Raw genomic sequence first — 14,477 nt, forward strand, 5'->3', positions numbered from 1 at the left:
TAAGCTTTCATTCCATAAAAAAGATTGTAAATCGGTTGAGCTGTTCAAAAGTTATGATTTTTTTTAAACATTACAAATCTAATGCGCTGAGATCTACAGTGTGTGCCGATGAAAAATGACTGATTTTTAATTTTCAAAAAAATATATCTCAAAAACTAAAAAACATACATCGCTGAAAATTTGACAGTTTACGTAAAATTTTCTGAACTTTTAAGAAAAAATGAGAGCAGCAATAGCCCCTTTGGAATGTTCGCCCGAAATCTTCACGCTATTATGCACACCGTCCATCGTTGCTCTTATTAGTCTTGTGAGCTTCCCGGGAAAGCTGTACTCGTCCATGATTTTCCATAGCTCTTCGCGGTCGATGCTATCATAAGCCGCTTTGAAATCGATGAACAGGTGATGCGTTGGGACTTGATATTCACGGCATTTCTGGAGGATTTGCCATACAGTGAAGATTTGGTCCGTTGTCGAGCGGCCGTTGATGAAACCAGCTTGATAACTTCCCACACACTTATTTGTTATTGGTGATAGACGACGGAAGATAATCTGGGATAGCACTTTGTAGGCGACATTCAGGATAGTGATCGCACGAAAGTTTTCACATTCCAGTTTGTCTTTTGTAGATGGGGCATATGACCCCTTGCTTCCACTCCTCCGGCAGCTGTTCCGTTTCCCAGATTCTGACAATCAGCCGGTGCAGACAGGCGGTCAACCTCTCTGGGCTCATTTGCTCAAGCTTCTCGTAGAACTTTCGCGTTTCTTGTGAACGATGCAGCTGTTCCATTTCTACTACTAGATTAGAGTAATTTCACAATATCAACAATATGTTATGCCAACTTGATGAATCACCGTCAATCCCGTCACCCAAGGGCTTTCATTATAAATATGATAATATTCTTATCTCTATTTAAGAGATTTTCAGCCCTGGGCTGGTTCATCTCTTTTTGTCATATTCTTCATCTCAAATTATCGTATTAAATTAATTTCATGAAAATACCTGAATAAAAGCTGAAAATCGTCATCTTTGGCAAACTTTCATTACTTGTGCCTATTGAACATTTTCTAAAAAAAATATGTCAAAGAAGCCAAGAAAGATGAGTCCATAATTTTTCGATTCATGCGCAGAAATCGAATGAACGACACAAAGTTTTTTAGATATAAAGCGTCAAAGATGAGAAAATTGAAAAACTTTAATTTGTGAATAACTCACTTAACAGTGACTTGCGACCCTATGTTCCTTGGGCACTTTTTCATAACTCGTGCAGATCTATCTACCCTTAACATTCATAAAGTCCGAAACCAAACACCCTTTTCTAAAATGTCTCCCAGCCATCTTTCATAATTAATCGAGCAATGAATTTTGGATAAATGTAAAGCAGAAATTTAGTATTCGAACTTTTATTTGAAACGGATTCACAAAATAGCAATAGATAAGTCCCATGTGTCCTATTTGCTCTCTGCGGCATCAAATTTCGGCGGAGCAGCCACTGTAGCCAAGTTTACTCTTGGCAATATTCCCAAACGAGGACTCGGAAGCATTTTGCCTGGTTTAACCGGGGTCAACGTGAGGATAGACCCAAAGTAAACGTGCTGAATCACGGGAAACTTGGACATGACCTCTTTCTGGTACATTTTGATCAGACCGGTGCTGATTTTTGCCCACGACGGCACAGCACTGATGCTCCACAGCTGATTAGAATGCTCCGCAAAATGGCCAGTTTTAACCTGACGGATATAATCGATACAGCTCACAAACATGTACTCCTTCCGGTAGACGTCGATTATGTTATCCTCGATAAACTGGGCTGGCTCAATCGGACTCCTAACAGCTAACTGGGCGCTTCCCCAAATGAACGGAACAAACTGAAAATCGTCCAAACTCCACACGCCGTGACTTCCAGCCGGTTCCATCCGATAGGTCACTTGCAGCTTTCGTACAAAGTTCAAGTACTGAACAAAGAGCCTTAATCCGACGGCAACCTCATCCTTCCGTTCGATGGCCCCGATTTTGAACAAACACATTAGGAACATGATGAAGGACAATTCATGTCCCGTTCCGTAATCGATCCGGGTTGCATTGCCGAATGATTCCTGAAAGTATACGTTCAACTCCGGGACGGCATCCTTCAGATGTTCAGGAATCGCCTGTTCAATCAGTTTGGCCGTTTCGCCCTGCATCTTTTGGAACCAGCTCCGGAAGGCAATGTTTCCGAAACGAGCCGGCTGATCAACGGGAGGAGTTTCTATTGCCAGTTGTTCCAATCGTTTCAACGCCTCGATCAACTTCTCTATAATCGGACTAAGCTCCAAAGGTTGGCTCTGTTTCGTTCCCTGCAGGGCCACACACATACTGCTGATGAAACCGAACACGTCGTAATATGCCTCTGAACGTTCCCACAATTCCATATCGGCTCGGGTTTTGATCAGCTTTTCGGGAATTTTGTAGGCATACTTTGCCGGTGCATCTACGGAACAAAAATTACATGAATCTGGACAAAGAAACAGAAAAATTATCGATCTCACCTGACGTGGCCATGTTTAATGCTTGTAAGAAGTTCAGTTTATTACCAATAAATATTGTTTTATAAGGGAAATTTTAAATTTTTAGTTGCGATTGATTTTGTTTTTAAATTTTTCAGTTTTCAATTTGACACCAAAACAAAAATAAACTGATAATGAATCACGTTCACGGTATGTACTAAAACACGCTCAGTGTTCCGTACCTTTTGTAATGTTGCGCTAGGCATCTGCTTTATCGATGGTAGCAAATTTGCGTCATTTTGACAGCGGTGTCCAGCTGTTTCTTCACCTATCAAAATTCGTGCCTTTACCGAAAGGAAATCTGAAAACACCAGAGGTCAGCGCATCTAGATTCTTATTTTGCGTAAACCTATTACAAAAACGTTTTATTCCAACAGAATGGCTCGCTACGTCGGATTGGATAAGTTGGGTAAGCTGTTCGGCTACATTCGCGATAATGGAGGCATCCGAGCCAGTTTGTACAAGCTGTACAGGTAAGCCGTCAGATCGTTTTGTTATCTTATGTAACCCGGACGGAACACATAAGAGCGATCGCAATAATAACACTTGATTCTTGGATCGTTTGCGGTTTCCAGAATGGATGAAATGAAAGCGGGGCGTTTGGTCGGACAGGACAAGTATGGCAACAAATACTACGAAGATCCGTCACAGTTCTACGGAAGGAATCGCTGGGTCGAATACGCGCCGCACTTCAACCTGGAATACGACGGTTCGCAGATCCCGGCCGAATGGTTCGGATGGATGCATTACAAGGTAGGGTAAAGAACTAGTTGGGCACTTCCAGGCTTGTGGATTTCGTTTTCGTGCGCTTGTTTTAATAGCGCCCAAACCGTTGATTTTAACAGTATAGTTTGTTAGGAGATGTTTCTTGGTATATTAAAGCGCATTTTTTGAGGTAAAAAGTTTTGTGATCCATCCACATAATGAGATAGAAAAAAATACTTTTCATAGCGTTCAGATAGACTTATCTCAAAAACTTATTCAAACAGCCTCAAGTCAGAAAAGTAAAAAATCTTACTTTATTAATCCTACGTGTTTCGCAGACGAAATTCTATACGTTTCTCTCTAAACCAACTCGATTTTTCACTCTTAGAACGTTTAATTTTAAGATTTACACGTCGTAGATTTTTAACTTTCGCAACCTAACCATTACTTTCACCGCTCCGTTGTATGGAGAGACAAAGTGACTTAACCACGAATTAAAACAAAACACTACATACCTACTTGAGGCGATTTTCCACTGGAAAAAAAACCGTCGTAACTGAATGAAACGGCTTGTCATTTTGTCATATAATTTTTGTGGGAAACGATAGAAACTCCTTAGTATTTTAAAGCGAGCTGATTGCATGCAATATTTAAGCGATGTACCTACTCGGCGAAAAATTATATTCATTTGAATACAGTTTTAGGCGACAGGTTGTACCCTGGCCAAGATCACAGGGGTTGACGATGCCAAAGTAGAAGGTGCACCATAATAACACAGAGAAACAGACGTAACACTTAGAACAAATCTCGATCAAAATCATTGTCGCGAAATCATGTACGCCCAATGCTAAAAACACTAGTTGGCCGATTGACCAACAGGTGGCGGTAGTGTGTAAACGTCAAACACGAACAAAAACGACGCGAGCGCTGCGGGTGGTCGATTGACCACCTACCCAATATATGAATCGATCGTTAAAAAGTTGTGTAATGACTTGTAAAGTGAGAGGTTTAAAGATTTCTGTTCTATATTAGAATGTTTCAGTTTATTTGGACGATGTACTGATTGCGGGTAAGGACTTCAGCGATTGCAAGAAGAAACTTTTGTTGGTTTTGGAGAGATTTGCCAAGGCCAATATAAAAGTAAATGGGAAAAAATGCAAATTTTTTGTTTCGCTGTTGCCTTACTTGCGACATGTTTTAACAGACAAGGGTTTACTTCCCTGTCCCGATAAAGTGAAAACTATCCGTGAAGCGAAAGCTCCACGAAATGTTTCAGAATTGAAGGCATTTTTGGGACTTGACTAAGTTCATTCCTAATTTGTCCACTCGCATCAGTTGCCTTTACAATCTTTTAAAGAAAAACGTGACATATTGTTGGACAGACAAATGCGAAAAAGCATTCAACGATTGTAAAGGATTTCTTTTGAACCCAAACCTTTTAGAGTATTTTGACCCGTATAAGCCCATTGTCGTAGTAACAGATGCTTGCAGCTATGGTTTAGGAGGTGTAATCGCTCATTTGGTTGAAGACGAAGAAAAGCCAATATGTTTCACCTCATTTTCTTTGAACAGCGCACAGAAAAACTACCTTATTTTGCATCTTGAGGCTTTAGCAGTTATTAGCACAGTGAAGAAATTTCATAAATTTCTTTACGAGATGCATTTTACCATTTACACCGATCACAAGCCTTTAATCGGTGTTTTTGGCAAGGAGGGTAAAATTCCATTTCAGTGACGCGTTTACAGAGATACGTTATGGAGCTTTCAATTTACGATTTTGATATTGTGTATCGACCTTCTTCAAGGATGGGTAATGCCGATTTTTGTAGTCGTTTTCCTTTATCCGACGAAGCTCCGAAAGAGTTAGCAAGGGAGTACATCAAAAACCTTAACTTTTCCGACGAATTTCCAATAAACTATAAAGAAGTTGCCAGAGAAACCTTGAACGACGAATTTTTACAATCAATTTTGAAATACCTGAAGCAAGGTTGGCCTCAGATATTGGAAAGGCGTTTCGTGGATGTGTACTCTTTGTACGTTTTGTTCCAGGATCGCGTGGTTATTCCTGAGAGAATGAAGAACAAAATTCTTAAAATGCTTCATATGAACCACTCAGGTATTAGCAAAATAGAGCAACTAGCACGGAGGACAGTTTACTGGTTCGGACTGAATAAAGACGTAGTCCTCGTAAAAACCTGCGTGATATGCCATCAGATGACAGTGATAAACAAAAAAGCTCCGTATTCCCAGTGGATCCCAACGACAAAACCCTTCAGCAGAATCCATGCGGATTTTTTCCACTTTGATAGGAAAGTTTTCTTTGTTGTCGTGGACAGCTTTACCAAGTGGATCGAGCTAGAGTACATGCGATATGGAACGGATTGCAACAAGGTTTTAAAAGTTCTTTTGGGAATTTTCGCCAGGTATGGTTTGCCGGACGTTGTGGTCACAGATGGAGGACCACCTTTCAACTCCGACAAATTTGTAAAGTTTTTGGAAAATCAGGGGATTTTGGTGATGAAAAGTCCACCGTATCACCCGGAGAGTAATGGACAAGCAGAGAGAACTGTTAGGCTGGTCAAGGACGTCTTGATAAAGTTTTTCCTTGATCCAGATATGAGAAGATTGGATATTAATGAACAAATAGCATATTTTTTTGTCTAATTATCGTAATATTTGTTTAGACAAAGGCCAGTTTCCTTCTAAAAGATTACTCTCTTATAAACCAAAAACTATGTTGGACTTGATTAATCCTAAGAATAATTTTAAACACCACTTGACTAACTCGCATGATGATCCTGATTTTGTCGATGAAAAAGGTGATAAGAAACCTGATGAATTTACTAAACTCAAGAATGGAGATCTGAATTTTTATAAAAAAAAAAAATAACACTACAGACATCAGAAGATGGTTGCCAGCCACTTTTTTAAGACAAATTTCTGATGCTACTTTCCAGATTTCTCTTGGGGGAAGGATATAGTGTTGGCGCATAAGCGTCAGCTTAAGCTATCGTCGGACACTCAGCGCAAGGGAACTTTAGTTTTCCCATTTGATAGTGTGAATACCCCAGTAAAAGATACAGCACTCCTTTTACCGCCAAATCCGGAAGCAGCACCAGTTTCGTTATCTCTAATCTGTAATAATATCCGTCTGTGAAACATATCACCTTCCCAATACTTTGGCACACATCTAACGGTTCATGGTTTATCATGAAACGGCTGCATTCAGGTGGAGGATCTGTTAATATGTTTCGGCATATTATCAGGTCCTCTTCGAACGGACGGACCGCCAGGGCTCAGTAGTTACAAATAAACTAGTGCTGGTTGTTGACGTTTCAGTCCGTTTACACGAGCTGTAGCATCCTTTGTACTAATCAGCAATAGGCCAGGGGAAGTGGTTCACCTAGAGTGAATTTCTGTCAGAGAAAAAGTAGATTTTGTATGAGATTTGACAGAAAAATGAATGACAAGTTCATCCACTTCTCCTGGCCTATGTTGCTGAACAACGATCGGAGACGCGAGGCCATGATGAATTTTCGTAGGCATCAAAACAGAAACTGAGGGGGGTCTGTACACTGAGAACAGCGTTGCGGTTGAAAATACTATATCAGAGGTTTAACTTAAATACACAATGCCACTTGATTTGTGCAGACCTAAGACAAGACGTGTCAGGTCAAAGTACAAAAATGAAACCAATTGCCTGTCAAAAAAGACCACTTCTGATTGGTCGTTTTGGCAAAGGCCTACTTTCACATTGTTGAGTTGGATTGCAACAGGGCACTTTGTTGCTAGTCAGGCCGTGTTGCTAGTTCATAAATTAGAGTTTTTATCAAAAGTTTGGAAATTTGCCATGAAATCTTTTTGTCTTAAATCTATTTAATTCGATGTTAAATTTACCACATGTGCTCTTACTATGCTAAAACAAATAAAAAGACTGAATTGAGAGCAAAATATTCAAAATTGTGTCAATATTCTCCAAATATAAAGTTGATTTTGAATATAATCCTGAGTTTTTAAATAGATAGAATCTTTGTTTTTTGCTCTAAATGAATGCAGCGTGCTAGAAACAACCAAATTATGAGCTTTGACGTTTGAATTTGTCCAAATAATTTGCTTAAAAAGGATACTGGTAGCACTGGCTTTTGTATTGTCAAGGTTATCGACTGAAAAACAACGGGGCAGTTTTAGTTGAGCTGTCACGTCCTGTCCTAGGTGCAGACTAAATTCGCATTTATTTAGAATATGTTATGCATTCAATCGTACCATGGCACCATTTTTATAGTAAAAATTACTATATCATGGTTAAAAACTTGCAGCAGACCAGAATCGAACCGAGGATCTGACGATTGTCAAGCGCGAATGCTAGCCGCTCGGCTATCGATGCGGTTGGATTGAGAGGGAACAAAACACAAATAAAAAGCGTTCATGATAGCTCAATCGTGGTTGGAATAGTAAATTTAAAAACACGTTCATGGTTCTCATTACTGCAACGCTTGTTTCAGTGTAGCCTTGAGGTTACGCTTTCGCTTCATAAGCGGAAGGTCATGGGTTCGATTCCCAGCCCCTCCACAAAAAAAAAAAAACCGTCCAGCCACCAGAAGACGCCTCACAGAGGACCGTGCTTTGGGGAGCACATCCATCCTCCGTCAGTATCAGATGGTGACTGAGACAAACTGACCCTCTTTGCAGGCAGCTAGCCTCACTAACAGCAGAGCTCTCTCCTACCTGCTCGGTGTGAGAGTAAAAGAGTAGGAGAGAGTGAAACTAGATGTAAATATAAATAAGTTGAAAATAGATCTGTATCGGTAAAGAAGCTACAAGATCAACTGAGTCCGGCACAGTAGTGGCCACGAGCACGGAGTGCCTTGAGAAAAAAAAAAAAAACAAACTGTGAATAAACACAAACAACCGTTCGGGCGCTTCATTCGTTCGTGTTTCATTTTCGGATCGCTGTTTCTCCCGATGCTATCGGGTGATTTTCCATCACTCGGTAATGTGAACGGTACGATCCACGCAGGAAAATTTTCATTTCGATCATCTTCATGCGGGCTCGAAACAATCACGCTAAAGTTGCTCCGCTCAAAAATGAGTGCCGAGCGCACAAAACTGACCTTTTTTCGTGCAAAGGGGCAGTACACAGTTTTGTGCAAACGTAAATAAAACTGAACGAGTGAAATGCGCACAGAGGAGAAACGCTTGGAATGCGTAATTCGCTTCAATTTTTGTTTTGCTTCGAAATACACAAAAAAAAGAATCCAATTATAAAATTTTACAGAGATTTTTTTATTTGAATAGCCGAAGCGGAAGCAAATGGGGAAAAAACTTTCGCATTTGCGACCATCTTCCGGATTTTCGCTAGAAAACATCTCAGAAAACTCCCCATCTTACCAACGGCCAACTGTTTGCTGCCTCGCGGGAGATCATTGACAGTTACGTTTCCATCGATCCCCACACAGCCGAAAGCCAAAACGTCGGCAACTCACAGAATGAGTGCGACTTACACAGAATTTTCACTCAGTCAGACAGTTCTGCATTGGTTGCCTCATTCTGTGTAGTTTTAACACATGCGCTGCGTGGAGTGTTTGCTTGACTTTACGAGAAGAAGCAACCTTGCAATGAATCACGAGAATGAACAGCGCGTGGATAAATGAATCCTTATCGGTGTGTTCATTTTGCTTCGGCGTTGCATCCGTTTGCTTTTTGCGATGCTCTTCGTGACCCAAAAATGAAAAATGAATTTTGGCGAATGTTGGACGACGAAGATGCGTCGATCATTGTTCACGAAGAAGATCCATCGCAACACTGTTTTCTGGTCGATTCTGCTGTAAAATCCACATCCAGCGGCGGCGGTAACGCGCAGAAGATATGCGCGCAATTAAAACACAACGTCAAAAATCTAGTAGGCTTGGATTTTTTCGTTCTTGAAGAACGCAAATGTATCAAATTTGCTAAATCTGAAACATTTGGTGATTTTTATTATCACTGCGACGGTATATCGAAATTTTCATATAAACGCATTACGTGGATTTATCTTGCAGAGCACAATACATGCTATAATATACATACCTTTAAATCAATCTTAAATGAGGTTTGAAGTTCAGCAGCTCCTCACGATATTCGAAAGTCTAGCGGACGCCATCTTAGCATTCGAGCTCAACACTGAATGTACGTGCGATATGCAAATGTCAAAATGAACTTGAGTACCTTCGTGATTTTCATGTAAATGTGGTAGGTAACCCCAGTGATAATCACCGAGTCTCCATTTGGTGGTTATGTATGGTTTAGTACGCATTACCTTAGTCAGGTTAAGTGGAAGTAAAATGAATTTCGAATGGTCTACGTTATTTTTCATGTAGCAATGACGTTTGGATTTTTAGTAGTACCGAGAGACCGAATGTAGTACTAGGGGCCCATTCACAAATTTCATAACGCTTTAGGGGGTGGGTGGGTGTCCGAACGTTGTTACGGCTCATACAAAAATTATAGATTATCAATACAAAAAGCGTCACGAGGGGGTGGGAGGGTGTTCAAAATGGCCAATTTTAACGTTATGAAATAAATGAACAAGCCCTAGAAGTGTCGTGGCGGATACGTGAACGCATGTTCAATATGCTACAGAGCTTCCTTCCGGAACGAACATTCCAGGTGTCTGTCGGCGGACAGGTGTCCCACGCACATAAGCTGGAAAATGGAGTTCCACAGGGCTCAGTACTGTCCGTGACGCTTTTTCTCGTCGCGATGCAGCCTGTCTTTCGGGTAATACCGAGTGGAGTCGATATATTGTCGCGCGCCCACCAAATCGGAACGCGCGTGTGGGACACGCGACGTGTGACTCGTTCCCGACATAACTGTCATAATGACATGTGTGGCGCTGCATTCTTACGATGTTTATGAACACAGCGCACTATTCAAATATTAGTCGCGACGCTTGGAGATTGAGAAAAAATATATTTAAAAAAATGTTTGTCCTTTTTTCTGTCGGATCCTACGTTTGTATGCCGACGACATTCTTCTTGTAGTGCGCAGGGCGAAAACAGTCGGTTTACACCCAAAACTGCAAGCTGCCGTGAAGGCTGTCGACAAATGGGCTAAAAGCGTAGGTTTTGCCTTATCTGCAACAAAATCGCAATTTTTTTATTGCAGCCCGAATGCGCGTCGAGAGCCAACCAAAGAGATCACAATCGACCGCATCCCCGTTCCGAAGACCAACCGTTTGAGAATTCTGGGTGTAACTCTAGACCGAACGTTAACGTTTAAGCCCCATTGCCAAATGGTAAAAAAAAAATCGTGTGAATCTCGCCTACGGATACTGCAGATGATCTGTGCAAAACTTCCTCGTGGAAATCGATCGACCTTACTGCAAGTTGGCTCAGCGTTGGTTACTGCGAAGTTGACCTACGGAATAGGCCTAGTGAGTCGAGCAGGAGCAGCAAACCTACAGATTCTAGCCCCAACTTACAACAGAATGATTCGATATGCATCCGGAGCTTTTGTGACTAGTCCTATAAACGGGCACGCTACCGTTTCAGTTCCTTGCAGCACAGTCCACAGCGCGAACGGCTATCCGTATTTGGTCGAAAAACCAAAACAATGGCAACCTTCCGCTGATTCGGCGAGCTTCGGATCGTCTGGAGGAACTTACGGGAAGCGCGCTTCCAATTGTTCAGCCAATCGTGATGCAGGCAGATCGTGTATGGCATGCACGAAAACCATCCGTTATTTGGGGTGTCAAGAAAAGTATCCGAGCCGGTGACCCACCGGAGAGAGTTCGCCCAGTCGTACAGCAGCTGCTGTCGACTCGCTTACAGCGTTCGACAATCGTCTACACTGACGGTTCCAAACTAGACGACGCGGTAGGGTCGGCTTTTTTTCATTCGTTACCCAAACCTGTGAAAATTCAACACATCAAACCTGTGACTCGCTTTTAGCGTGGGAATCACCATTGGCAGTGCTGCAGCGAAATAGATTTGGCATAGTTGCTAGCTAATTTATTTTGAATATGATCAGATTTCGGCTCTTTATAATTTAGACTCTTTAAGGTAAACCACTTCCCCTGGCCTATTAGTGAAAGTCTTTCACTAAGTGAACGATCCGGCTCCCTATTGCCCATTGCATTGACGTCATCAGAAAATCGCTTTCTTTCCCTCCTTCGGGAAATCTGAAAACAACGGTGCCAGTTCCTGTCAACTTTGACAGGTACTGGCACCATTGTTTTCACGTTTTGTTGAAGAGCGAAAGAGAGAGAATTTCGCCGAGAAATGCCTAATAGAGCTCAGTGACATTTGAACACACGTAGACTAGCATACGCTCGTCATACACAACTTGTTTTTGTTTTCCTCAAAGAAACTTGCACACGCTTTCCAGACTCATCAAAATGCAATTAAAATATTACCCAATTTGAAAAATTTACACTCGGTTTCAGGGTGTTTTTCGAGACTGAGTGCATATTGTTTTCCTCTACACTCAGGCAAATGGACTATCGATAAACATAGGAATCCCTTATGAAAATGCGCCACAAGAAATCGGGTTGAAATTCATAAACTTGCCTTATGAAACCAGAATCGAACCAAGAACCTTGCGATCGATAGGCCCGAGTATACACCACGCGCCTATCGACGCCTTTATGAGGAGTGATGCTAAAACGATACATAAAGCGTTCGTATTGCAATAATCGTTCCACCTTTCATAAGGCAAAATGTATGAAATTCGATAGTCCAGTTCGCTGCGTGTAAGGTTCACAACTATGCCTACACTAGGGCACCCATACCACAGTATTTCGATCGGCCGAAATCGTGAACTTAATTCTGTAGCACCTTTCAACGTGGTTTTTTCGGAATGGTGTCTTCGGACGAAAATTTTCTAAAAATATAGCGCATATATTGACGGTAAATGTTAGTTCGCAACTTTGCCACGGGCGGCGCTGCGAAAATATTTTTTTTTAAATGACGATCTTTAAATATGATGTCTTCGGCAAAGTTGTAGATAATTCAATTACAAACAACTTTGCCAAAGACACCTAGTGTGTATTCAGCCGCATTTCCAAAATACGGGAGTATTTTATGTACGACCCCCTAAAACTAGTTTTTCTCGTATATTTTGAAAATGCGAAGTTTCCGGTAGTAACAATGTTCTACAAAATTGTGCAAACAGTCAAAATGAATCATTCTCTAGAAGACACTAGGTTTCTAAAGACCAAGGAAAAGCAGTTATAACCATTTAAGTGCAAAAATCAGTCATTTTTGGGGTCCGTGTATTTATTCGGGTGGCAGCTGGTGGCAAATGAAACCTAGTAGGATTCAAAATACATCATTAGTAGTTGTGAATGTCGATAGTGTCATTAGTATCCACGAGTATCCCTTTTATTTAGAGGAAGTTTCATCAATGACTCTTATTACCCTGAAGTACTTAGTTATATGATGGATAGAGGGCTATGTGACTCCAAACGCCTTCTTTTTCTTCTTCTTGACACATTCTTCATCTTTATACACACACACTCAATAGGTTCCAAATACTTTTATGAAGAAAGTTCTCAATTATTCTTCACAAAATGTCTCGCCATACAACTATTTTTTGCTTGCGTTTTAGCTATTGTTCGTACATAGAGACTATAGCAAGTGCAAGCTATGCAAATTTGGAGAAATATTCTGTTGAGAAAAGACTAAATCATTGAATCACTATTCTGTGAATTAAATCAGTGTTTAAATGTTAACGCAATTCATATGGTTGCAACACTCATTTACAAAATGATCGGATATTGAGGCTCTTGCCTGATTTTGGATTTGAATTTGATACATCACTTAATTTGCTACTCACCGCATCGTGCTTGCACGTGTCATAGTGTATATCTCAAGTAAACACTAGCCTGCTAGTTCAACTTTTTGGTCTTTTAGTGCCATTATTCGACCAATTAAGCATGTCAGCTGTATAATGCTAGCACGCAGAGCGAATTAAAGTGCTATTTGATTACTTGCGATTTACGAAAAAAAAACGCAAAAATCTCAAGTGAAAAATAGTTGTAGGGCGAGTCATTTCGTAAAGCGTCATTTCTCGAGATTGAAAATTTTCTTCAAAACTATGTTTGAAACCTATTGGTTGTGCGTAATGATGAAGAATGTGTCAAGAAGAAGAAAAAGAAGAAGTATGGAGCCACATAGCCCTCTACCCATCATATAACTAAGTACTACAGGGTAATAAGAGTCATTGATGAATCTTCCTCTAAGTAAAAGGGATACTCGTGGATACTAATGACACTATCGACATTCACAACTACTAATGATGTATTTTGAATCCTACTAGGTTTCATTTGCCACCAGCTGCCACCCGAATAAATACACGGTACCCAAAAGTGACTGATTTTTGCACTTAAATGGTTATAACTGCTTTTCCTTGGTCTTTAGAAACCTAGTGTCTTCTAGAGAATGATTCATTTTGACTGTTTACACAATTTTGTAGAACATTGTTGCAACCGGAAACTTCGTATTTTCAAAATATACGAGAAAAACTAGTTTTAGGGGGTCGTTCATAAAATACTCTCGTATTTTGGAAATGCGGCTGAATACACACTAGGTGTCTTTGGCAAAGTTGTTTGTGATTGAATTATCTACAACTTTGCCGAAGACATCATATTTAAAGATCGTCATTTCAAAAAAAAATATTTTCACAGCGCCGCCCGTGGCAAAGTTGCGAACTAACATTTACCGTCAATATATGCGCTATATTTTTAGAAAATTTTCGTCCGAAGACACCATTCCGAAAAAACCACGTTTAAAGGTGCTACAGAATTAAGTTCACGATTTCGGCCGATCGAAATACTGTGCATACCATTGGGCGTGATAACCACTATAAGATTCGATTCTATTATGGAGGAATATAAGCTTTAATTTCGTTTCACAATATGTTGCAGACCGATTTGCCACCGAACCGAGATGGAATGCGCCCGCATTATTCATGGATGGCCGATCATAGCGAAAACCTTTCCGGAACTAAAGGTACATGGCAAATTTGATACTATTAATCCACAATCTGCTGAATGCATTCTTTTTGTATGTTTTAGAAGCCTACATGCCGTACTCTACCACCCGCCCGAAAGTGGAAGCATGGGATCCCAAAAAGCCGGCTCCCAAACTGGAATAGATGTGAAATATAATGGTTTAGGGTTAAATATCCGTTGCTTTAGCAAAAACTTCCGTTGGAATCGTAAGTAAGATTTTTAATTACTTTACCGAAAA

The 14,477-nt window shown here is 40.7% G+C and overlaps 2 protein-coding genes across 2 annotated transcripts; one reads left to right on the forward strand and one right to left on the reverse strand.

Moving 5' to 3' along the window:
* Positions 1 to 1,385: 1,385 nt before the first annotated feature.
* Positions 1,386 to 2,669, reverse strand: LOC5568827 (serine/threonine-protein phosphatase 2A activator). The gene is made up of 2 exons (XM_001658143.2): positions 2,527 to 2,669; positions 1,386 to 2,468 (listed from the first exon to the last, which is right to left on the reverse strand). The coding sequence occupies exons 1-2, from the start codon at positions 2,537 to 2,539 to the stop codon at positions 1,450 to 1,452; spliced, it is 1,032 nt and encodes a 343-aa protein (XP_001658193.1). The 5' UTR covers positions 2,540 to 2,669; the 3' UTR covers positions 1,386 to 1,449.
* A 50-nt stretch (positions 2,670 to 2,719) lies between these two features.
* On the forward strand, positions 2,720 to 14,449 carry LOC5568828 (probable NADH dehydrogenase [ubiquinone] 1 alpha subcomplex subunit 12). The gene is made up of 5 exons (XM_001658144.2): positions 2,720 to 2,860; positions 2,922 to 3,017; positions 3,120 to 3,297; positions 14,153 to 14,237; positions 14,303 to 14,449. Exons 2-5 carry the CDS (start codon positions 2,923 to 2,925, stop codon positions 14,380 to 14,382), a joined length of 438 nt encoding a protein of 145 aa, XP_001658194.1. The 5' UTR covers positions 2,720 to 2,860; position 2,922; the 3' UTR covers positions 14,383 to 14,449.
* Positions 14,450 to 14,477: the final 28 nt, after the last annotated feature.

This window comes from Aedes aegypti, chromosome 2, assembly GCF_002204515.2.
Source record: "Aedes aegypti strain LVP_AGWG chromosome 2, AaegL5.0 Primary Assembly, whole genome shotgun sequence".
NCBI lineage: Eukaryota > Metazoa > Arthropoda > Insecta > Diptera > Culicidae > Aedes > Aedes aegypti.